The 25,238-nt window shown below is 46.0% G+C and overlaps 1 protein-coding gene across 2 annotated transcripts; it reads right to left on the bottom strand.

Moving 5' to 3' along the window:
- Znf746 (zinc finger protein 746) lies at window positions 1-25,139 on the bottom strand. Of its 2 annotated transcripts, none has more exons than XM_021164621.3 (7): window positions 24,453-25,139; window positions 21,452-21,751; window positions 21,239-21,320; window positions 20,302-20,415; window positions 4,945-5,136; window positions 4,207-4,332; window positions 1-2,728 (listed from the first exon to the last, which is right to left on the bottom strand). In XM_021164621.3, exons 1-7 carry the CDS (start codon window positions 24,474-24,476, stop codon window positions 1,617-1,619), a joined length of 1,950 nt encoding a protein of 649 aa, XP_021020280.1. In that variant the 5' UTR covers window positions 24,477-25,139; the 3' UTR covers window positions 1-1,616. The 2 variants fall into 2 exon arrangements, with proteins under 2 accessions (XP_021020280.1, XP_021020279.1); XM_021164620.3 differs by having other exon boundaries at window positions 2-2,731; window positions 24,453-25,137.
- Between the last annotated feature and the right edge of the window lie 99 nt (window positions 25,140-25,238).

Raw genomic sequence — 25,238 nt, 5'->3', positions numbered from 1 at the left:
GATTTTCTCTCCAAAAGCCAGTTTATCTCTAGGAAGCCAAACTTCCCTGAAATCATCCACCCCTTGTTCCCAAGGTGGCCCAGCACTATGGGGGTTGAGAAATGGCTTCCTGGAGGAGGTGTTTAGAAGCAGTAGGAGAAATGATGAATATCTAAGAATGGAATCCATGAAACAGCCTTGGTGCTGGTTAGATTTTATTTTAACAGGATGTCTTCTGTTCATTTGTTTTTCAAAATATCAGTTATATCAATATTAGAAGTGTAAACAGGTACAAAATATACAGTACATAGAAACAATTTTCTTAACTAGTCTATTTCTAATAAAAGTATGCAGAAGGAGCTGAATGGGCACCATGGTCTCTGCCCTCTTCAGGGAGTCATTACCCATTTGGGCAAGAGGACCAGTGGCTGCTTTAACAAAATGGGAATGGCTATGTGTGATGGGGACAGCACTGTTATGACAGAAACTTGGACCTAGCTCTAATTCCACTGTGAAGATACTCCAGGCAGACCTGAGAGCCATTTACCGTTACCTGGCAATCCAACTACCTCCTGCATGTCTAGTGATGCATAAGCACACACGGGGGGCTGTCCAGCTCGAGCTGCTCAATCAGGAGTTCTGTGTCTTGATGGCCTGATCCATGGGTGTGGCACAAATCTTTTAAGAGGGCAAGATCTCAAAACCTTTCCTTCCAAACCATTGTTCCAGGAGAACTGGGTATCAGCTGCGGCTCTTCCCAGCTCCTACAACACAGTACTCCTGGAGAGAGGTTGTGTCCCCTCTGAGCCCTTTATTTCCTATTCTCTAAAAAGAACTGCCTGTCTGCTTTCCAAGGTCATGGTTAATGGTGGGATGAGATGTGAGGTGGAACCAGTGAAGCCATTTTGAAAATGAACATACTACACAACGGGCAGCCAACAGAAGCATCTGCGGGTAATGGAGATAGCCCAAGATGGGAGGCCCTGGCTTCCTGTGACTTCAGATCTAACACTACTACAGCTCCATATGATTCTTCTTAGCCAGGCCCAGGAGTCACTACTATAGTGGAGTTACCACCTTGGACAGGTACCACAGATGGCTCAAAACAGGAAAAAGTCAGGCCTTGGCTTAAAGGGTCTTTTCAGAAGGTAAGGGCTGCTTCTAGTAGGGTTCTTACTGCTGAGTGTAAGCCCCAACATGCCTGGACAGACCTGGAACTCAACCTGCCATAGGGCTGTGTGGTCCACGGCTGGGAGTGCCCTTGCCTGTTTCTCCCACTGACCATCTTTCTAACACTGGTAAGACACGGTGAACATACACCTCTGAAAGCCACACCTCAAAATCTAACTGGTTGTTGCTACCGTTTTCCAGCTTTTTCCTCAAGAATTAAAGAGAAAAAACAAAAAATGGGTAATTAAATTACTTAAGATCCTATACGGTGTTCAGTTTCACAGTTGGAATTCTATTTTAAGGTGGAGGCTGCATTGATAGTCCTTTCCAGTGATCAGTTCAGCAACATGGAAATTTGGTTCTCTGCCAAGTCTCCCTTTTTGCTTCTGAGCTTTCAGGCCATCCTGCTATCTGCACTCAGGACTGTACATTCGTGGCCCGCAAGGGCCACAGGAGGATTGGGGTCCTCACAGGTCTCCACCACCATCACTGGGTCCCAGAACACTTAGGCCACAAGTCCAGTCAGTCACAAGGTCTGTGGAGGCCATGGGTCCTTTGGCTGCGGGGCTCTTGAAGGGGTCGGGAGGAGCTGGCAGTGGTGGGAGTGGCTGACCGTGTGCGGGCGCCTTGGCCACTGCAGGGTGGTTGCGCTGGTGCTTGCGGAGGTGGTCCTTGCGGATGAAGCTCTTCCCACACACTGTGCAGGTGAATGGCCGCACGCCCGTGTGCGTTCGGTAGTGGTCGATGAGCTTGGATCTCTCTGTGAAGCGCTTCTCGCACTCGGTGCAGGGGAAGGGCCTCTCACCAGTGTGTAGCATGCGGTGGCGGATGAGGTGTGCAGGGCGTGTGAAGCAGCGACCACACTCCCCACACCTCAGAGCGCTGCTGTCCCGTGCACTGCTCCCACCTCCGCTGCTGCCTCCGCCGCCGCCACCACCTCCGCCTCCAGTAGTGGTGGAAGCTGCCCCGGTGCCCGCCCCATCGGACAGTCCGCAGCTGCGCTGGTGGGCACTCAGGCTCACCTGCAGCTGGAAGCTCTTTCCGCAGGTGGCACAGGTGAAGGGCCGGCCTCCGGGTGGTGCCGCCGGGTGCTTCTTCAGCCCCAGTTTGTGGCCGAAGCCTTTTGTCCGGCCAGGGTATTTGCAGGGATCATTGAAGGGTCTTGGGGCCTGGCTGGGGTCCAAGATGGCCTCTCCGTTGTCTGGAGATGAGAAAGGGAGCCCCTCGGGCACCGTCCTCGGGTTCAGGCCCACTGGAGGTTTACATCGGAAATTCCAGCCCCACCTGACTCCGCCAAAGAGCCAATCCCCGGCAGGAGCCTCCTCCTGTGCTATGGCAGGACTGAGCTCACCAATGTCCCTCTCTGGCCGAGTGGGCTCCCGCAGGCCCAGCACTGGGTCCTGGCTGGGGAAGGAACTGCCTTGACTTTCCCAGGCTCCTTCCTGGACAGGGCTAGGGAAGAATCTTGTGGCTTGGCCTGGTGCAAACAAAGTCCCATGAGCCTCCAGGTCCGTGGGATGAACAGGTGTGGCCACCACCTCCTCTTCCTGGACTTCTGTTTTGATAACAATTTTTACATCTGCTGAGAAAGAGAGAGAGTAGGACAGAGATCATTCTGGACATTTTTAAAGGACAAAATGGATCAGACACCTTCATCTGGAAACTCGGCAATTACTCAGCCCTATGGAGCACCACATTGGGACCTCACTACCGTACTAAAATGAGCACCCCATTCTGGAAGAGGCTAGCCAAAAGCTTCATCTGGTCTGGTGACTTCACAGTAAAAGTAGCCCTCAAATTTGGCCCCCAGATTCTGTTTTTTCTTTCTTTGGCCATTAAAGTAAATTACAAATTTATTCTAAAAAAGATTTTGAGTGTGGTCGTCGTGTACTAAAAATAGGGCCTGCACTCTGAGGTGTCTGGGACTCTGTACAGCTGTCAGGCACATTCTTTGCCACAGCTTCACTGCGAATGCCCAACTTCATGGGGCTGCAAGATTAGCCAGGACGACACATGGAAAGGTCCCTGGGCATACCATCTGGTACACAGTAACTGCAGTTATTCTGATGACCAAAATGTTAATGAACAAGTAGAACTGTTTGACTTTATAGAAATGTATTGAATTTCAACCTCAAGGCCCCATAACAGGGCTCTCAGAGTTTTAGCATATTTTGAGGTGGGGGGTGGTAAGAAGACAGAAATTTTTTATTAAGGTAACAGAATACTAGCCTTCAAACAAAAGAACACGAATACAAGAATGTGAAAGTTGTTCTTCCCAACTCTGGCTTCAGCTGTCTTTGGTAGTACTGATATCTAGGAAGTGGCTTTAGCTCTGTTTGTATGTAACTGTGCCTGGAAGCCACAGGTTGCCTGGGGGTGGGGTGGGGAAGGCCTATCTTCTAAGACTTCAGCTTATCTGAATAGAATGGCTAACTCTGAGGAAAGAACTATAGGGAGAATCTCTTTTAAGCAATACCTGTCAATAAAAAAGCCTATGGCCAATAAGGTGAGGCAGGAAATAGGAGGTGGGACACTGGCAGGAAGAGAGAGGATTCTGGGAAAGAGAGAGGGATGCGGGATATTCGACCGGAACTCAGAGGACATGGAGGTAAACCAGCCATGTAGCTGAACTCAGATTATTATAAAGGGAGATTGGACCTGGATTTGGATACATGAAGCTGAGGTGAGTTAACTAACCATGTGAAAGGCATAGAACAGTTTGAATGGGTTAAATCAGTTACGAACTAGTCAGGGAATGAGCCAAATCTTGTGGCCTAGACATTTATTAATAAATAATTAGTCTCACAGTTGTCATCCCGGGAGCAAGGGCCTGGAGGAAAAATATGGATTTTTATTTTATTTTAACAAGGAACTGTCTGTAAGAAACATGGGTATTCTCAAGAAAGGCTGTTTAAGTCAGAGAGCTCTAAAGGAGATAGAGCAGAAGGCACAGAGAGCCGTAAGCTAAGTGCATGCTGGACGAGAGCATGGGGCAATCACCAGTAAGAACAGAGCGCCCATCCAGGCAGTCACTCTCTTCTCCTGCCACTCCTGTACCTTCTGTGGATGCTGCTGTGTTGAGCTTCAGTGTCCCATCTGAGCATGCTGAAGAGGGGTGGTGGGGAGGGAGATCTGCTTGCCAGGAAGTGGGTGGGATGGTGGTTGAAAAGTTGGAATGGACACCTGTAAGGAAGAGAAATTGCAGCCCGAGGGTTAGGGAAGGACAAGGACATGTAAGAATAGTGAATAGGAAAACGGAGGGAGGGAAGGGCAGGGCGGTGGCTCCTTGAAAGCCCCCAGTGGACTGTTCTGAATGGCCATGTGCCTTGGTCTCTCTGAAGCCAGTGTCTCTTGTACCCTTCTCTGAAGTACTGGAAAGTCAGATGTTATAAACTCGCTCACCTTTCTTCATTAAGAGTTGAGCCTATACCTCAAGGTAGGTTTGAAAAACTTGTTAGGCCAGATTTTCTTTTTAAAAAGACTGATTTTTATTTTATATACATAGGTGTTTTGCTTGCATGTATATCTGTGCACCACATGTATGCACTGTACCCTCAGAGGTCAGAAAAGGGTATCAGATCCCCTTCTGACAGTTGTTAATTGCCGCGTGGGTGCTAGGAATTGAACCTGTGTCCTTGAAATAGTAGCCAGCACTCTTAACTACTGAGCCATCTGTGAAGCCCCCAGGCTATATTTTCTGAGCACACACAGTTCTCATATGCTCTTAGGCACTTTTTTCCAAGCCCTGCTCTCTGTCCCTTAGACTCAGTCTGCTTTCCTGCCCCAATTACTTACCAGAGGTAGCATCTGTGGAGATGTCTCCTGCTCCAGAGTCCAACTGGCTGAGGCCCCACGGCTCTTCCCCAATATCTGGTTGTCCAGCTGCCCAGGCTTCCACACCCAGAGCCTGCTGCTCCTGCAGCTGCAGCTCCCCCTCTTGCTTGATTTGCATCAGGAGGTCAGGGGCAGGAACTGGTGCTCCAGAGCCTAGGAAAAGGAGAGTACTTGAGCCCCCTAGGCCCTCAGGGCAACCCTTAGGGTCTAACAGTATAAGAATCCATGGAAGTAAATTCCTGGGTTCGTGAGAAGGAAGAACATGCCAACGTGTTCAGGGTTAGGGATGGACCAAGGGCACTCCTAGCTGCCCTGGAGTCCTGCTCTTACTTGTATGTAATATAGGAATGCCAGCTTGAACTCAAGCCTATTTTATCTCCTCCATTCTTGTATATTCACATAAGTTTAAAGAAAGAGTCCAGAGATAAAGGAAAACAATTTAATTAGCAGATACTGTAAGGAGCTGAGGATGTACTTTAGTTGGTAGAGTGCCCACATAGCTCAAGAGCCATTAGTCTAATCTCCAGCACTGCACAAAACAGGTATGGTGGCCTATTCAGGTAATCCCAGCCCTGGGGAGGTAGAGGTAGATGGGTCAGAAGTTTAAGATCATCCTTAGCTACACAGAAACTTTGAAGCCAGCTTGGGGATACTTCAGGCCCTATCTCCCACCCCCCCACCCTCGATCTTCCAAAAAGGTGTACGTGTGCGTGTGTGTTGTCTGTCTGTCTGTGTATAGTCATCAGAATGGATGGTAAATGACCCAGAGAGTTCTTGACAGATTAATAGCAAAGTTGCTGCAATCATCTCAGTGGATGTTAACAGTGGCATTTGGAGCTTCTGTTTGGGGAGAATGGCAGCTAGACATGGAGAGAACCAGAGAAACTCCTTCTAGTATTAGCATCTAAAATATTGGGAAAAATACAAAGTTGTTTTTTTTTTCTTTTTTTAAAATTTTGTTTTGTTTTTTGAGACAGGATTTCTCCGTGTAGCCCTGGCTTTCCTGGAACTCCCTCTGTAGACCAGGTTGACCTGTAACTGACAGAGATGTACTTGCCTTTGCCTCCTGAGTGCTGGGATTAAAGGCATGCACCACCCCTGCCAAGCAAAGTATAGCTTTCAAACTAATTAAATAATAGTCTGAAGGGGGGGCACTATAAATAATCCTCAAAGGAAGAGTGGAATAATGCAAAAGAGACAGGAATAAGATTGGCATCCAAGAGAACATAGAAGAGGATCCAAAGGGTGGCCAAAGTCAGCAACCTGTCTGGACCAGTCATACCTTACAGGATGGCACAGTTCACCCAATATCTCCAGAAGTGTTCCAGTAGCAAAATTAGAAAAGGAAGAGCAGGGGTGCAGAGCTGGCTCAGCACTTAAGAGCACTGGCTGCTCAGAAGATCTAGAGCCAGGTTCCATTCCCAGAATCCACATGGTGGCTCACAACCATCTATAACCCTAGTTGCAGGGCATCCAACATCCTTTTCTGGTTTCTGCAGGCACCAGGCCTACAAGTAGTAAACAGACATGCATGCAGAGAGAACATATACACATAAAATAAAAAGATAACAGAAAGCTAAATAGAAACCACATAGGTATGTAGAAAAGATACATACATATGTATGTATCCAAGGGCTTGAGGGAAAACTGAAACACAAATTAGAAGATGGTATCTGAATGCTAGAGTTGAAAATATCAAAATGTGTGGGCTGGAGTGACAGTGGTACATACATGAAATCTTACTGTTTTATAGTAGAAAAGACAGGATGAGAATTAATGGGCTAGTCAGGTAATGCAAGGTATCATAAAAGAACAATACCAACAACAAAAGCATTTATGTGTTTGTTTATTTATTTATAGACAGGGTTTCACTGTGTAGCTGTGGCTGTCCTGGAACTCACTCTGTAGACCAGGCTGGCCTCGAAACAAAAGCCTTTAAAGAACAGAAGGAAGTAACATTGTGCTTATGCCTCTAATTCCCGCTTCTTGGTAGGCAGTGGGAGGGGATCTCCACAGCACATAGTTAAGGTCAGCCTGGGCAACAGTCGGAGACCCTGTCTCAATATAAGAAGTAGGAAAAAACCAAACCAAAAGGCTGGGGACACAGCGCAGTGGCCTAGCATGGGTGACAAAAGGCTGGGGACACAGCGCAGTGGCCTAGCATGGGTGACAAAAGGCTGGGGACACAGCGCAGTGGCCTAGCATGGGTGAAGGCTAGGTTTAGTCACCAATGGGGGGGGTTTGATTTGAGACTGAAATTAGCATATTAGTATGAATATATTAATGCAAAGAACAAGAGATTAGTTTACTGAAAAGAATAGTAAGCCAGTTCAACTCTAGTAAAATCCTAGGAGAGACCATCTATAACCAGCCTGAGAACAAAACAAAAGGAGTTAAGTGGACATGGATGCAGCTGGGGTTAAGGAGCACACTGACGAGTATTTTAAACCTGAAATGTCTGAGGCAATGGACAAATTCCTAGAGAAATTACAGCTTCTATAATCAACCAAAAAAGGAACACAATTCCTAAATAACCTTGTAAGTAAAATAAATCTGTGTGTAAACCTTCTCACAAAGAAAATCTGAGACCCACATGGCTTCAGTGGTGTCTTTGGACCACCCAGAATAGATCATTCCAACATCAAGCAGACTCTTTGAGCAAACAGTATTAGAGGCCACATAATGGCTTATATCTTTAATATTAAAGCAAGAGAAGGCAGTCTGCAAAAGGAAAATTACAGTCTAACTGAAGAACAAAGGCAGATTGAACAGTTTTAGAACAAACAATAATCTATGATGTACACAAATGATCATGACACAATAAGGTTTATTACAATACTGTAAAGTTGGCTCAACTTTAGGAAATAATGTAACTTATATGTTACTCTAACGGAAACAAACAAAAACTATCATCTTAACAGATGCCAAAGCCAACAACAAATCTGTTCTATACAACTGTAGTCCCTCCTATTGGATGTAGTAAACCCCTAGCTACCCAGAACTGTAACAACTGTTTAGTGGCATTCTCAATGTGGAAAGTTCAAAGCCGTTTCTCTGAAATCACGAATTGCCAGTGTGCAGACTATCATGCGTATCACTAGGGTATCCATTATTATGTCTATTTCACTAGGGTTCCTGTTATCATCTCTGTGCCATTAGGGTGCCCCTTTTTTACTGAAGGATTTTCTGGGATTTCTTAACAGAATAAAGCAAGAGAAAAACAGCCATTATAGATTTGAAAACCAAAGTCAGCACATCTTTATTAATAGTGTGATTAATTTCTTAGAAAACCTGAGAATAGACAATTATTAGGAAAGTTATTAGTATTAATGAGAATTTTAGTAAAGTTTCTAGATAAAACTTCAACAAAATACTTTTTTTAATACACTGCTAGTGTTCTGAGGGGCTGATCAACTGCTATTTTTCTTCTGGGTCATGGATCTTAACCCGAGAAACAGAAAAGCCAGTGAGGCTAAGTTATTTTCTCGTGTGATAATTCAGGATTTAGCTTTTATCTACGAACAAGGACAATTTTTATAATGACCCTAATATCAGAAGTTAGTCTGGGCTGGGCTGGAGCCTGTTCCTAGCAGGGAAGTTGAGGACCTATGTCTGGAGGTGGCCAGTGGCCCAGGTACTTTGCTGGTCTAGCTCCTGATCCCTTCCTCTTCAGAATGGTGTGGCTCCTCACACTTATCAGAGGCTGGATTGAAAACAGCACCTTCACAGAGTTCCTGCTTCGTGGGAAGGGTGTTTCCTGCCCCTAGTCTCCATAAATCAGCAATAAACAAAAACTGCCAGCTAAAACAAGATACCATTGAGCACAGCAATTAGGAGAAACAAAACAAAAAACCGTAAGTACAAAGGAACACAGAAATATAACTAAGTAAAAAGGAAAGACCTGGGAGGGGACGGGATTTTCGGAGGGGAAACTAGGAAAGGGGATAACATTTGAAATGTAAATAAAGAAAATATCTAATAAAAAAACAAAACAAAACAAAAAAAGTAAAGACCTTTTGGGCATAAAATTGTGAAGCTTCAAAGAGATACTATAGACAGAACAAAGATCATCAAGGACAACATGGCCCAACGAGAGTGAAGAGTGTTAATACCTTGCAGTTTCAAAACCCCATTTACATTTTTTCATGGTATTTGATTAGGCAGATGAAGTTTTCCCCCCAAGAGTAAAGGAAAAAACAAAATGCTAGCTGGTAAGAAAGCATCACGGTTCCGTCTGCTGCTCAGCACAAAACCTAATCCTGCTAGGTTAAAGACTTGAACATGTAAAACAAAGCTTAACATTTTCAGTAGGAATACCAGCTTTATGATATGGAGACTGGGAACATTTCTTAATTGAGGACACAAAGAAGTTCACTCACAAAGGAAAAGACTACCGAATCTAAGTACAGTGGAGTGAGAAGCACCTGTGCTTTTCAATATAGCACTGAGCATATCGCTCAGCGGTAGAGCACTGCCTATTATATACATGACCCTGGAGTTCCATCTCCAGCATACAAAACAGCCAACAAACCACCCACAACTAGAGAAGGTATCAGCATACACACAAAGATTCATATTATGACATGTAAAGAACTTGCAAATAATAAAAAGACAAATAGAAGAACAGGGCACAAACAATGGGCACACAATGGCTTCATCTCATGTACATTCAAAACCACTTCACTCTCACATGATGGTCAGAAACAAAAAGAACCTTTCAAAAGAGGTAGGAGAGGAGCCCTAAGACCTGCTGGCAACCCACTTCAGCAACACTTTGACATCTCCTGTTAAAGTCAAGTCCTGGATCATTGCTAGGTCTATACTAGAGAAACCTTTACAAATGTCTAAGAATTTTTACAGCAGCATATCTTTAAATCAAAACAACTGAACCAAACCAAAATCCACGACTAATCCCAAATAACCCAAAACTTAGAAAAAAAAAAAAACCGGAAATACTAACAGTAAAAGAAATAAATATAGCCGGGCGGTGGTGGTGCACGCCTTTAATCCCAGCACTTGGGAGGCAGAGGCAGGCAGATTTCTACAGCAGCCTGGTCTACAAAGTGAGTTCCAGGACAGCCAGGGCTATACAGTGAAACCCTGTCTCAAAAAAACAATAAATAAATAAATAAATAAATAAATAAATAAATAAAATGTGTTAGCCATAAAACTACAGTGAAAATCATGGAAATGAACAAATTGTTGTTTTGTTTCCGCTTTTAATCAACACGGGGCTCAAGCACAGATGTCAAATGAAAAAAGAAGGAAATCTGTACCATGGTTCTATTCATAAAAAGTTGAAAACCAGGTAAAACCAAACAAGTTTTTGGTCATAAACAGAGAAAATAACGATGTAAAGGAAGGCAGGCAGGGAAAGATCTGTTCAGTTTCCTGATTTCTATTTGTTTACAAGAAGGAAAGGGCTAGGACTTGGAAGGTTCTGGTGGTGCTCATTTCTTTTTTTTTTTTTTTTTGGTTTTTCGAGACAGGGTTTCTCTGTATAGCCCTGGCTGTCCTGGAGCTCACTTTGTAGACCAGGCTGGCCTCGAACTCAGAAATCCGCCTGCCTCTGCCTCCCGAGTGCTGGGATTAAAGGCGTGCGCCACCACGCCCGGCAGTGCTCATTTCTTATGCTGGATGTTTGACATAGAAATGCTGATTTCACTCTAGACACTTCATCAACCTTGTTCCTGAGTATTCTCTTACCATTATGTGTGATGCAGAGTAGCAGAAAACTATATGCTGTTAAAGAACAAAAGCAACCTTCAATGTTTGATAATAGCACCATCTACAATTAAAACTTCTGGGTTGATGGGATAGAGTGTAGCTGGTCTTTGCTACTTTGTGGGTTCTCCTTTTTCCCACCCTTTATCCTTCACCCCCCCCCCCAAAAAAAAAAACCTCCTTCCCACAGTTTCATCCCATAGGAGAGAAAGAAGGGGGAGAGACAAAGGTCCTTGAATCTAATTTCTTCTTGTTTCTTTTTTGAGCACAACTACCAACAAACTGCAACCAACCCCCTGCCCCCAGATGGCCAATAACCACCAACCTCACCCCTTGGGGCCCTAGCATTTATATACCCTCTGAATTCCCTGGATTCTTCTGAGTTCCTAAAGTTAAAAAATGTCACACAATCGCAGAAAGTATGCAGTTGGCAAAACCATACCTTTGCTAGAGCAAGAGGCAAGCAATCAGCTGCTGTGGACAGTCTGAAGTAGCCCTATATCCCCACACTTGGTATTAAAATGAAAACATATTCCCATAATATTTTTGTCTTTAAAGAAACCAAAATTCCAGAATTCTCACAACCACACATGTTGTGGATTCCCACACAACTGTACAAAAACTACCCAAAACTTTTGGCTAGATACAAGCAGAAGGAAATGTGCATATACACGTGGGCATGGTTGAAGTGCAAACATCTGGTTTCTTTGGAGAGTCGGTTATGTCAAATTGATGTTTTGCTGGGGCACACAGGATGTAAGGGGAGATGCTAATGCTAAGGTCTAGTTTCCTAATTGGTTCTTAGATTTGTCAACAAAGAAGGAGCCAGTTGCTTTGCAGAAGGTATAGGTGGGACTTCTGGGTCCCCGGAGGAAAAGGCAAGTGCAAAGAAGAGGGTTTTTTGTTTTGTTTTTGTTTTTCCCATGCTTTGGAATGAGAAGAAAGCAGCAGTCATGTAAGGTCTTGGGGCAGCTAGGGCCTGCAGCCTCCACTATGGGCGGGGGCTGAGGAGGTTGGTGGGGGCTAGCTGATACAGGCTACTAAGTTTAGGACAGGAGGAGAAACGTTGATAATAATTGATGAGGGCATGCTTTTCTAGGCAAGAGATTCTGCACCCAGTAATTGTGTCTATCCAGCAAGTTCTAAAATAATAAATCTGTCTGTCTGTCCTTTATCAGTGTATTCTAGGGCCTTGGGAGTAGGCTGGTGTAGTGGTCAACTCCTGGAGCATAAAGTGGATAAAGAGAGAGGCCAGGTTGGGGCTGGCAGCAGCTGATGGAGCTAAGGTTGCAGAGCTAAGCTGTTGGGAGGAGCTGGTAGCTTCAGGTCTAAGATGGTAGCTTGCTTTTAAAACTACATGCAACAAAAGGATGTTTTGCTAAAGTAGACACATGAAAGAATGTTTTCCTCAAACAGTCACAGGTGAAAGGATGTTTTGCTATAGCAAACATGTGAAAGGACTTGTGATGAAGGAATATAAATATGACCCCATAGACACTGGGAGCATTGGTTTGCTCTGCTTCACTAACCTTTGCTAATGACATGTATGTATTGGTTCATCTTACATAATGTTGTTGCGCTAAACTTGTGATATATTGAGAGAAACTCGCCCGCTCACAAGGTTCCTGTGGTAGCTTGTCACTCAGGCTGGTTGGTGAGCCTGGCAGTTTCTTCAGGGTTGAACGGCCTTGCTGGTTCATGTGTGGTGACTGCTAAGTGGACTGGACTGCAGCAGCTGACTGTTACTTGGTGTTTGCTACTGGACTGAACTGCTGAGATCCTGGCAATGAAGACTGGACTTGCCCCCAAAGAACTATTTCTAAACAGGTTTACTTCCTCCATGTCCTAATAACTTGTCTCTTTGGCTACCTCTGGTGGGTGGTAGGCTAGGAGAGACTAAGTGCTTATTAAAATAGGTTGAAAAAAATTTATGCCTACATATGGTACCAAAGGCAGCACCCAGGACCTGATACGTATTAGGCAAGAGCTCTATCACTGAGTTTCATCCTCACCCAGCCTTTGTTTTTTGAGACAGGACCTCACTATGAATCTTCAAATTTCTGATCTTCCTGCCTCTGTCTCCTGAATGTCATGATTATAGGTATGCACAGCTATGCCATTAAAACCATATTTTATTAAGGTTATATACTAAATCACTGACTTAATAGGACAGCCTGAAAATCTTTTTTAAAGATTTTTAAATTATTATTTATATGGTGTGTGTCCGTGGGTATGTACAAGTGAGTATAGGTGCCCTTAGACTCTAAGGCTTAAAGGCTAGAAGCACCAGGTCCCCTGGATCTTGATTAACAGATAGTTCTGAGCTGCCTAACATAGATAGGTCAGAACTTGGATCCTCTGGAAGAGCAGCAAATGGTCTTAACTGCTGGCTCTCTGGCTCCTTTTGAAGATACTCTGTTTTTGAGACAGGGTAGCCTTGGCTGGCCTGGAACTTGCAATGTAGACCACCAGACTGGCCTTAAACTTGGAGATCTACCTGCCTCTGCAAGTGGTGGGATTAAAGGCGTGCATCCTTTACCATGCCTGGTCCTTTAGCAGGTACTTTAAAAGAAAATTTCTAGCCAGATTTGGTGACACACACCTGTAATCCTGAGACTCAGTAGGCAAGATTTGGATATGAGGTAACCAAGGAAATGGAAGCTATTTTTTTTTTAAAGATTTATTTATTTATTATATGTAAGTACACTGTAGCTGTCTTCAGACACACCAGCAGAGGGTGTCAGAGCTCATTATGGATGGTTGTGAGCCACCATGTGGTTGCTGGGAATTGAACTCAGGACCTTCGGAAGTTGCAGTCAGTGCTCTTACCCGCTGAGCCATCTCACCAGCCCCGAAATGGAAGCTATTATCTTGACACTGTGTCTATGGTGAAAATGTTGTTTTGTGGGTGAACATTCTGAAACTGCAGTTATGTTATTCCTACTGTATTAAAACTAAGGGGAGGGAGGACTTTCCTAATTTGTCACATATGTGAACTAATAAAAAGGTCTATAAGGACCCAGGCTTCAAAATAGTGTTGATGTTGTGGTTTTGATATCTTTAGTGGGTGTTTTAAAAAGATCATGGGAAGAAATGTCCTAGAATGTACCATGATTTGGGAGGGAAAAAGGTTACCTTTCCCCACAAATATGCTACTTATCTCATAAATATTCATAGACCTCTTAAAAAAGCAAGTGCAAGATATTTTCCAGATACCTACCCCTGGGTTAGCTCTAAAGTGTACGTCTTTGCTTCATTTTGCTAAGAAAATCATTGCTTAAATAAGCCCCTCTGCTGAATTCTTTTCTGTAAGACAAGAACCCAAGCAATTTCCACCCAGGTAACTAACAGCACTTTACAGACAAGGCAGGATTTCAAGTGCAAGGCAAGCCTGGGCACAGTGAGATGCTGTCTCGAAATCAAAGTGAATGGATACATTTTAAAGGAGGCTGGGGCCCATCAGCTCAGCAACAGAATGCTCGCCTGTTATGATCTTCAGTGCTGAAAACAAAACAACCAACCTCATAAAATCGTAATGCATATGGAAACTCTAGTAGACGTATATCAGCAGCAAGGATGTCTATTTTACAACATCTTAGCCAAATTGCCAAAGAAAAACAATGTTATACAATTTAAAAAAGGATGTACAAGTCCCCGAGTTTTATTCCTAGCCCTGTCAAAAGGGCTACTCATGAGTTTGTTTTTTTAAAGGATCAAAAAAATCAAAGGGTGTTTGAACAGATGACTCACCATACCTAAAGAGAGCAGCATTTTTTAAAAGCCTGAACTGAAGTCAAAGCATACCACACATATACCTGTTACAAGTACATAAAACACAAAATTTAAGTCTGAAAGAAAATCCTTACTTACTCACCTAAGAAACTGCCAATAAATGAATCTTTCTGTGGACAAAAAAAGCTCAGAGTTGTAATGATGGCAGTTCTCTATAGTTTAATTATAAAGTGAGTGCAATTTATCCATGCTCCCAACAGGATTCCATCAACAACTTAAGAGATTCCAAAATGCACACTTTAGAGCAAAGATCCAAGAATAGCAAAGAACAGTTTAAATCGCAAGAAGGGCAGGTTTGATAGATACACGAGGCATTAAGGCTGTGAGGCAGCTGAACTGTGTGGCCTTGGTAGAGACAAACAGAACAAAGAGCCTGGGAACAGCCTCCAGTATATGCAGAAATGGGTTCTAGCTGGAGGTGACATTACAAACCAGCCAAGTCAGGAGTATTTACTAATATGTTTTCGGCCAGGGCCTCATGTGTTTTAAGCTGGTCTCCAGTTAGTTTTTTAGACATTTGTTATTATTGTGTATGTGTGTGTTTGAGCGCTAGGGCTCAAATGTGCAGAGGTCAGAGGGAAACTTTCCTGAGTTGGTTCTCTCCCGTTATCAGTCTTGGTGGTGAGTGCTTTTCGAGAAGGGGCTTTTAAGCCATCCCTCCATCTTGCTTTGCAGTCAAGGATGATGTTGAGTTTCTGATTTTCATGCCTCCAATCCCCAGTGGATTAAAGGTGTGTGCCACCATGCCCAGTGGAAAAACTTTAAATTCTCTTTTGCAGCCTATATAAATATTAATTCTAGATGGATCAACAAATTAAAAATTTTAAAAAACCTTTAAAATATGAATTTAAAACATATAGTATGGACTAGTGAGATGGGTGAACATGTGCCAGCTGCCTACAAGCTGTCCTTTAACCTCCATATATGTATGTGAACAAATACATACATACATACACACGTCCCTACATTTAAAGTGTAATTTAAAAATATTTATATTTAAAAGAACTGCAGAGATGGCTCAGCTGTTAAGAGCACTCGTTTTTGGAGAGTCACCAGGTTCAGTTCCCAGGACCCATACAGTGGCTCCCCACACTCTGTCAACTTTAGTTCTAGGGTGTTCATGGTAGCCTCTGTGGGTACTGTAAACACATGACACACTTACATAAATACAGATAAAACAACCATATACATAAAATAAAAATCTTTTCAAGAAAAAATATTTAAGACAGTATCTGTCTCTGCTTCCTGTCTGCTCTGAGGCGAGCAGACTTTTCCTCTATGTATGATAAAATATTCTATTGGAGAAATAGAAATTAAACTGAGATACCATTTCTTCCCTGCCTCATTGGCAGATGTTTCTTATGAAAAGTGGGAAAAGACACCAGAAACATTTCACGATGCTGATGGGAGAAGCTTCTAACTCTGGGAGAGTGGTAGTGCTGGCAGAGGTGGTGACACTCAGGCCCAGCACAGGGAGGCACCTAGGGTCTGCCCTATGCTGCTGCCACATTACTAGAAAATAAACTACAACAGTTGTTTTTCCTTCTCCTTTCTTTGTTGTTATTGTTGATTTGTTTTGATAAGGATCTTACTGTGTAGTCCCAGCTGGCTTGAAAGTTGCTATGTCTTCTAGGTGGCCTTGAACTCATAGCAATTCCATCTGCCTCAGCCTCCAAAACACTAGCATATATTACTACATATGGATTTTTCTTTGATCATATTTAAGAGAGGATTTCAGTATTGTACTTCTAGCTTGTCTCAAGAGTTTCCTGTGTTCCAAATGCTGAGATTACAGGCATGTGTCATACCCAGTTATATAGTTCTTTTTCAAGTATCAATCCACCTGTTGAAAAGCCTAGACCAGGTGCACCAGGCCCCGCCTTTAACCTCAGAACTGAGGCCTGCACTAAGAGAGCAGCTCTGTCTCCCACAGCAGCACCCCCCTGAGTTAGTAGACAAATGTGAAATACAGAGTAAAAATACAATGACATTTATGTTGATTTTCAAAAACGCAAGAGCAATGAAGGGCAAGCAAGGTTACTGCATGAGGAATGGGGCTGAGTCTACAAAGGTACTAGAGACACATCTTAAAAGACTGAGCATACACTCTATACCACCTGAAATCCTAATCTGTTATTAAATATTCTGAGGGGCTGGAGAGATGGCTCAGTGGTTAAGAGCACTTTTCCGAAGGCCCCAAATGCTAAACAAATAGCTTAGAGGACAGTGGGACCAGAGCAGAAAGACATGAACATGGGAGGATGACTGGGCTATGGAGATGAGATGGAAAGTTAGGAAGTATATTTTAAGGGGTTCAAGGAGACTAGGGGCTAAGGACGGGACCAAAGATGGCAACCATCTCAGCAAGGGACTGGGGTGTGGAAGGAGTCTAGATATCTCAGTTAGAGGACTAGGAAGAGATAAGGTGTGTGCGTGTGTGTGTGTGTGTGTGTGTGTGTGTAGAAGACTAGAGAACTTGGGTTTTTGGCTTATAGCAGGACAGATGGAGCAGCCAGGGAGAATGAGGGAAGAATGGGTTTCAAAGGGAGGTTACCTGATAGCCTCCCTATCAGGAGTGGACTGGCCATGGCTATGGGGTGTGAAAAATTCAGGCAGAAGTCAGGGGTGGGGCACACACCTAGACAAGGGTACTGAGACCTAACCTGCTATGAAGGAGAAAGGGACTGTGAGAATCAAGGGCACACTATTTTGGAAAGGCCTCAATGCTACAGGAAACAGCAAGGGAAGGGCAACAGGAGTGGAGCAGGAATCCCAGGAGAGGAATGTGTCCTGTGTATCCAAAGACATAACTTCAGGAAGCAGTGCTATGACTGGGTGTGTCCCTGGAAGCTCTGGGTTGTAAATTTAATCTCTTGATCTCTGTTACTGGTATTAGAGGCAGAGTCTTTAGAAGCAATCAGGATTAAATGAGGTCATGAGCATGGGATCCCCCATAATAACTTGAGTGGCTTTTTAACAAGGAGAAGGAAGACTTGTTGCTCCCAGAGTATTCTTTGTTGAGTCCAGCAAGAAGGATCTCACCATGTATGGTCCCTTGACCTGGACTTTCCAGCCTCCAGATAGGGTAAAATGATCCAGTCAGTGGTATTCAGTAATAACAGAAAATAGATTAAAACACTGAGGATGGTGACAAACTCCTAATGAGGAAGAGGCACCCAGATTAAAGGGACGACTTAGACAGTACATGTTCTCTCTGGAGCCTAAATGGAGGCCAGAAAGGTGAGGCCATTTTGAGAGGGGAGTGGGGTCAAGGGAGGGAATGTCTGCTGCCCTTGAGAAGGTAGCATAGGGCAGAGCTTAGGGCCAGGCAGAAAGGATGTCCTTGGCTAGGTAAGCAGAGCTTCAGGCATGATTGCAGAGCAGCAGACACAGAACAGCCAGAATAGGAGTCTGAGGGCTGGGGCTAGAGAGATGGCTCAACGGTTAAGAACACTGTCTGCTCTTCCAGAGGTCCTGAGTTCAATTCCCAGCAACCACATGGTGGCTCACAACCATTTGTAATGGGATCTGATGCCCTCTTGTGGGGTGTCTGAAGACAGGTACAGTGTACTCATACACATAAAATAAGTAAATCTTTAAAAAGTTATTTTTTTTAAAAAAAGGAATCTGAGGGCCATAAGAATATTGTTGTTCTGGAACTTATGTGTAGACCAGGCTGTCCATGAACTCACAGAACTCTGCCTGCCTCTGCCTCCTGAGGGTGGGGTCAAAGGCACACACCACTGTCACCTTGCAGATTTATTTTATCTTGTGTGTGTGAATGTTCAGCCCATACGTATGTATGTGTGCCACATGTGTGTCTCATGCCTGAGGTTGTCAGAAGGTGTCAGATCTCTTACAATTGGAGTTACCGATGGTTATGAAACACCATGTGGGTGCTGGGAACAGAACCTGGGGTCTCTGCAAGAGCAACACATGCTGTTAACCACTGAGCTGTCTCTCCAGTCCCTGAGAGTAGGTTTTTAAAATTAAAAATGGTCTTTTAGTACTAAACTGGAATTCTTGGTTTATGAGCCCAATATAAACAGGGCTAGGTCTGGCCTAGGAGCCATACTTTGTCGACCTCTGAGCTAGTGAGGGAACTGATGCTCTGGTGACTACTGGCTGATAATGAGCTCCCACTAAATGGTCAGGAACACCAGGTGAGTGGCTGTAGGTTTATGGGTTTGCCACTGGCAGCTGTCTGGGTGCAGGTGCAGAGCAGACAGTCAATTTCTCGGGATTACAGTTTCGCCAAGTACAGTGAATACAGGGAAAGGAGAGTGTATAAGAAGGGGGCAACTAATGATGGCCACAGGGAGAGGAGGATGAGGAGAGTGTGAAGGCTTTGAAGATCCTATAGACTGAAGACCTGTTGGACTGGAGGTTCTAAAGACTGGAAAAATCAGGAGCAGGAAGTAGCTGTGGAGTCCATGCTAGAAATGTGGAAGGAATAAGGAAACCAACAGTGCCAGGACAGTGAAGGGAGTAAAGCCACCACATGGATATAGCAGTCTTAGCTCTTAAGGCAGGGTTGAGAGAGAGAGAGAGAGAGAGAGAGAGAGAGAGAGAGAGAGAGAGAGAGAGATTATTGATTAGCAAGGGTCAGTGATGAGTAAGGTCACCTGAAAACCCAATGTCAAAAGGACATGGGAAAGAGGACAAAACAGCTGCTGGGCGCAGCACTTGGGAAGAGCCAAGGCTCAGCCTGAGCAAGACAGATGGGAATACCCTGGGCCCAGGATACTGTTGTATGTTAGGTCCTATAAAGCACCACGGAGATCATAGGAGGCGAAGAGAAGAGATGCGGACTGATAAGGGCATGGACCATCTTTGCTATCCTGAGTGAGAGGAGGGCAGGAACCCGAGATGACTGGACTGAGGAGGGAAGAAGAGCCTGATGACAGGTTCCAATGAACAATGGGCTATGAGGACTAGCAACTAGCCATTTCTTGGACCTTATTGGTTCATGTTACAAACATTAAGTAAAAGCATATACCAGCAACCTCTCGCCCTTGGCTTTGGAAGTCAAGGCCATGTGTGTCTCCCATCTCTTCCAGGAAGCGAGCTCAACAGGCACCTTTCCACCATTCAGCGAGCACACTGTTCTCGGTACAAACAAGACTTTGAAAATGCATCTGCTGAATCACACTGGTGGATGTATGAAAAGTGGCCATGTGCTCCGCTCTGGTCTTGTTTCTGGCCTTGTCTAACTGAGACGAAGCCTAACTCACATCAAGTGCACATGTACAACACAGGAGTTAACCACAGGAAGTCTGAGTGACAGCGTCAAGGACAGGCAAAGACGGAGGCAGGAGGTTGAGCAGAGACAAGGTCTTCCCTGCAGCATCCAGTCCTTCCTAAGCACATCGAGGTGCTGGCTCCAGGGAAATCTGAGACACTGCTCAGTGTATGCACTCAGCTGAAATAAATGCCTGACTCTAATTACACTGGCCCATACAGCTTGCCAACGGGTTCAGAAACTCCCAGTGTATTTAAGGCTGGATGACTCCTTGCACAGTTCGGAATAAGCTTGTCTTCAACTCTCTCTCACTCCCTCTTCTCTCATCCTCTAATTCTGTGCCCCTGCTTCTGGCTTTGCTATCAATGTCCAGGATGAAAATTACCAGTTTCTACAACATAGCTGAGTAACTCAGAATTATGACTCAACCATGAGAGATTTAGATTTGAAACTTTCTGTCTGTCTCTTTAGAAAGAAGAGTCACACCACCCCTGGACCTTTACTCTTGATGTGTTCATTTGGTCACTTGGTGTGTCCCTGACCTTTTCCCAACCCTTCACCTGGACTTGGGTCCACAGGAACCTCCGGGACCTTGGGCCCAGTGCGACGCCAGGTGCATGGCTCCTTGCCTTGTTCAATCTGGGAGAGGACCTCAGGTTTGGAGATGGCATAGTCTGAGGAAAGACAGGAGGTTAATCTTGCCACATTCTCATCAGAAGCTGGGGCAGGCATTTGTAAAATCACTAACAGCCTAGAAACTAAATGTCTTGACTGGTGCAGAACAGCAGTTGTCAATGGTAGGCATTCTGCTCAAAGTCTTTGAACAGTCTTGTGTAGAGTCCAGAGGGTGGGAGAGATGCTCCTGCGCATTCAACAATGCAAGTAAAAGACCCCACCCACTGTTCATCTGTCCACAGAGCTCACGGTGCTGGACAAGGCCTCATTAAGCAGCAGCAGTATGTCTGCAAAGCAGAATTGCACCAAATACTCTTGTCCAGGAAGGAACACTATCAAGAGGGTCTTTCAGAACAGTAGCTCCAGGGGCAGGGGCAGGGGCAGGGGCAGAGAAAGAATATCTGCTTTGAGAGGCAAAGTCTCCTACTCTTATTCTCACAGACCCTGTGCTGTGTCACATAAAAGCCACCCAATCCATGATAAGAGAACAATTCCTCTGCTGCAGTGGAGTTGATTAAAAATACAGTACAGAGCTGCCAGCACACCTGCACTCCAGTCTCAGCCAAAATGGAGATGTCAGTACTCCGGGCCTAGTGAGGACAGAGGTCACCGCTTTCCTTGGTCTGCTACTCCGATAAGCAGAAGGGAATATCTGACTCTACTGAACAGCATGAGGAGGCAAGAAAGGAAGGTCGGGGAAGAGGAGTCTCCTGCTTGGATTACCTAGGGGTCTGTACACCACTGACATGACAACAACCATGTCACAATGAGAGGTCTGGGACTCATAAAATCCCACCTTACAGAGGTGTATACTATGCTTACCCAGGGAGACCAGTGTCTCGTAGTTGCCCCTCATCACATGCTTGTAGAGCTCCTTCTGCCAGTCCTCCAGCTTGCCCCACTCCTGATCAGAAAAACACATGGCCACATTATCAAAGGTCAGAGGCACCTGAAACCACAGTGTCACGCTCGCTCACCGACACACTTTCAGGCATGGACCCTCAGGCTCACCACCCCAGGGCTCCCAAAAGCTACCTTGGGGACCTCGCCCTTGCTGCCAGGGGGAAGCCGAAGAATCCAGAAGTTCCGGTTGCGTAGCAGATTCTCTACATTCTCCAGCCGCCGCTGCAGCAGCCCATATTCCTGCAGCAGGGTCCCCAGCACGGCCCACTTGCCCTCCAGCTGGTTGCTGAACTCCACAGCTGTCTTCTCACAGTCAGCCAGCTTCTTCTCTGCCATCCCAGTTCGACCTTCTAGAGAGAGCAGTCGAGCAGCCTGTGATTCAATCTTCCTCTCCATAGCCTGAATTGTAGCTGCCATTGTCCATGGAGAAATCTTTGAGAAAGAAGAGAGACCAGCATCATTCTTTGCACTGTTGCACTGAGCCTTCAAGACCCCTAGGCCTAGGGGAGCTCACGTATAGGGGAGTGATAGCCTCTTTGGGTATAACAGAAGTCTGGCAGGTACCTTGCCTCAGGACCGCAGAGCACACTGTGTAGATTCCTATCTTGGTGCTTTCCACCTTATTCAGTCATTTCCTGTATGTCGCTACAGTGAGCATCTCTTCTGGTGGGCACTGTGTCTTTTCATAGCACCGTGCTAAACACATGGTAAACACACAGCGCACTTTTGCAAAATAAACAGTGACTTAGCATTGCTGGGGTGTTTTCGTGGATAAACGATACACTGCAGATTTACTAGAGCCCAGCCTGCACTCCTGTCACAATCGCACAGGAACTGCATGATGATGACCCAGCAAAAACTCCAGCTGCTCAACTGAGAGGCACAAACAAGGGGGTTGCTCAACTGCTTTTTTAAAAAAGCATCTCATGTCCCCACTTAACAGACAGATAAGCTCAATGGCTAATTCCCCTTCCTCTGGGACAATCTGATTTGGTCCTTTCTTAATTGCCCCTCCCCCATGAGCTAAAATTACCATTACTGCCGATTTTAACCAATCAAAGAACTGAGTATTTTGCTTGGTTTTTGTGATGAAGTCTCACATAGCCTTGGCTGCTCTAGAACTTACTAAATGGCAGAGGATGGCCTTGAACCCTTGGTTTTTCTTGCCTTTACCACCCAAGTTCTGGGGTGACAAGTGTGTTGCTATGCCTGGCACTGAGTTGGACTCTTTACACCACCTGAACTTCCTGTAAAGTAAGAATCATCTCAGACATGAGCTGTCCTGAGATCAGGGATAAACTATAATCTGGTAAGGAAGGCAGATAGACAGTCATACTTTTCACATGTGCAACAACAATCACAAGACTGATGCATCCCTGTCATTGGGAGTGGCATAGAGGCTTTAGTGACTACCTACTGGGGATAAAGAACACATTTGGGTAGGGAATGGGAGGAGCTCTTCCATGTACATCTAAGGTGCAACCCACAGGGTAGATCAGAGATCCTGTCATGGGCGCCATTTCTGGTTAGTGCCTGAAGATGGATGTTTCTTATATTCTAGAAGAATATAAGAATATTCTTGAACAAAAGAGATTGGTGACTGTTTGCAAAAAACAAAACAAAACAAAAAACAAAAACCAAAACCAAACAAGTTCTAGAAACTAGTGTGGACTCATCTGAGTTGCTGAGAACCAGAAAGTGGGAAGACATGAGAAAATGGGGACAAGAGAGCTTGACCAGAGGCAGAAAAGCTTGCCTGGGTGGTGCTCAAGAGTTTCTCAGGCTGTACAGAAGGAAGGACACTGGCTCTGGGACGTTCAGTGGGTCTCAGATGGGTTCTGACTGGCAGAACTGTTAGAGGGAACAAGTGCTGTGGAGGACACCTCTGGTCTCTTACTCCTCAGGACCAGCCCTGACTGGGATTACCCCAGACTAGAGACTATTTCAGACGTATCCTTGTACGTTGCCACCCATTCTCTCTGCTGCAATCTGTGTGTTACAGAAAGACATTTGCACAAACATCTATCTTGTTGATGTCATTCTTGTTTAATGTTTTTTTTTTTAAATGGGGTCCATGGTCTTTGACCTGTGTAGTTGGAAGTAGGGGTTGTGCTCTGCTGAAACCTAGCACCTTGCTAACTTAAAGCGAAGGTGGGATAGTCAATTGCCAAACAGCCAGGGAAGCCAGAACTCTGAGAGCGGAGTCACTGATGCCAATTCCTTCAACTCTTTCCTACCCATATGACGAAGCCCAAGCCTTCCCAGCCCCTTCCATTTCTGCAGCCTCATATCCAAAACCATATCTCCAGGCTTGTGGACCAGTTTTGCACTGTCCTGTGTCTGGCCCTTGCCTCTCTTTGCCCATGCCATAGAAACCCTAGCTAACTCAACTCACAGGAGCACAGATTACCTGGCCGGGCGGGAGGAGCACCAGAGTCTGCTAAGCACCTGCATTCGAACCTCGTTTCCACCAGGCTGGCTACGACCTCTTTCTGTTCGACCATAGGCTACTCGTGTACCTGGACTGCTTTCCTTATTACAGACATTGAACTGTGAGAGCACTGTCTTCCCACACTTTTCTCGCTGAGATTCTTGGCAAGTTAACTTCGTTAGGCCTTCGGCTTTTCTTTTGTACGAAATAATAACTATAATAGTTACTACCCCACAGGTTTGCAGTGCAGACAAAATCGTGCCTAAACCGGGCTGAGTGCAGCGCCAGCCTGGCTGGACAAATACGAGCAGTCCTTGCGTGCCGCCCAGGGAGGGTTGGGCACATAGTGGGTGCTCACAGTCTACAGAATCGACGTCGGACACCTCCCAGGTGCCACCAGGCCGCTGGGGGGAGCTGGGGGAGGGAAGCACCGGCCCGGCGCTGAGGAAGGAGCCCGGCCCGGGGACGCGCAGACCGGGAACTTGGCGCAGGTCGGCCTCCCGGGCGCGGACGGCCGTTCCCTGCGCTCGGCTCCACCCGGTCGGGTAGGCCCCGGAGGACCTCGCGGCCGCTCGACGCAGCCACAGGACCCGCAGGCCCGGTCTGGCCCGGAAGCCCTCCTGGGGCCTGCGGCATAGTGTGCTGGGCCCCGGCCTTCCGGGGCCCGAGGCCGCGCAGGCCAAGCGCGCGGGCCGCTCTTACCGGAGCCGCGGCCGCCTCGGCCATGGCCCTGCGCTGTCCTGCTCGGCGCGGAGGAAGTCGACGCCGCGGCGCGCGCCCCACGCAGGCCCGGCCGCCGGGTCCTCTCCGCCGGCAGCGCCGCCCGGGCCTGCCGCTACCTTCCCCGCCGCGCTCCTCGCAGGCCGGCCTGCTGCCGCTCCGCCCGCAGCCGCACCGCCGCCGTCAGCGCCCGGCCGCTCCACACTGCATCCTGGGAGCCGGTGCCGCGGCCAGGCCGACGAAGGCCCGTGAGGCTTCCTGGAGGCAGCGCGGCGGCACAGCTCCACCTGCAGCTCGAGCGGCGAACGGCAGCGCAGGCACCCGCTTGCCGCCGCGCTTGGCCCCGCCCTCCTCACGAGGCCCCGCCTTGGCCCGACCTCCGACCACGCCCCCGCATGTCGCCACGCCCCCTGCGGCGCCAGTGCTCACCAGCAGTGTCCACGCAGTAGTGGCCACCTGGTTTGGCGGTATAAAACTTGGGGGTACGGCCTCGGCAGGCAGTGCGCACCCCTGGCACGGTCACTTCCGCAGCTGGCCAGCTGTAGTACGCCTATTTGTGCCTTGAAATGGAATGAATACTTCCAACAATAGAAATATGGCTTGATAAGTCACAGTAGGGTCTCTGTAGGATTATGTATGTGTGTTAAAATAAACATTTTAATGACACAAAAAATGTGGGGTTTTCTATAGTATGTATACTATAATAAACATTTTAATGACATGAAAAATGGGTTAAAATGCCATCATTTAAAATCTTTTTGAATGCAG

Source organism: Mus caroli, unplaced genomic scaffold (genome assembly GCF_978045245.1).
Source record: "Mus caroli unplaced genomic scaffold, Mus_caroli_1 scaffold_7, whole genome shotgun sequence".
Taxonomy (NCBI): domain Eukaryota; kingdom Metazoa; phylum Chordata; class Mammalia; order Rodentia; family Muridae; genus Mus; species Mus caroli.
This window is presented reverse-complemented; position numbering and strand designations above follow the sequence as displayed.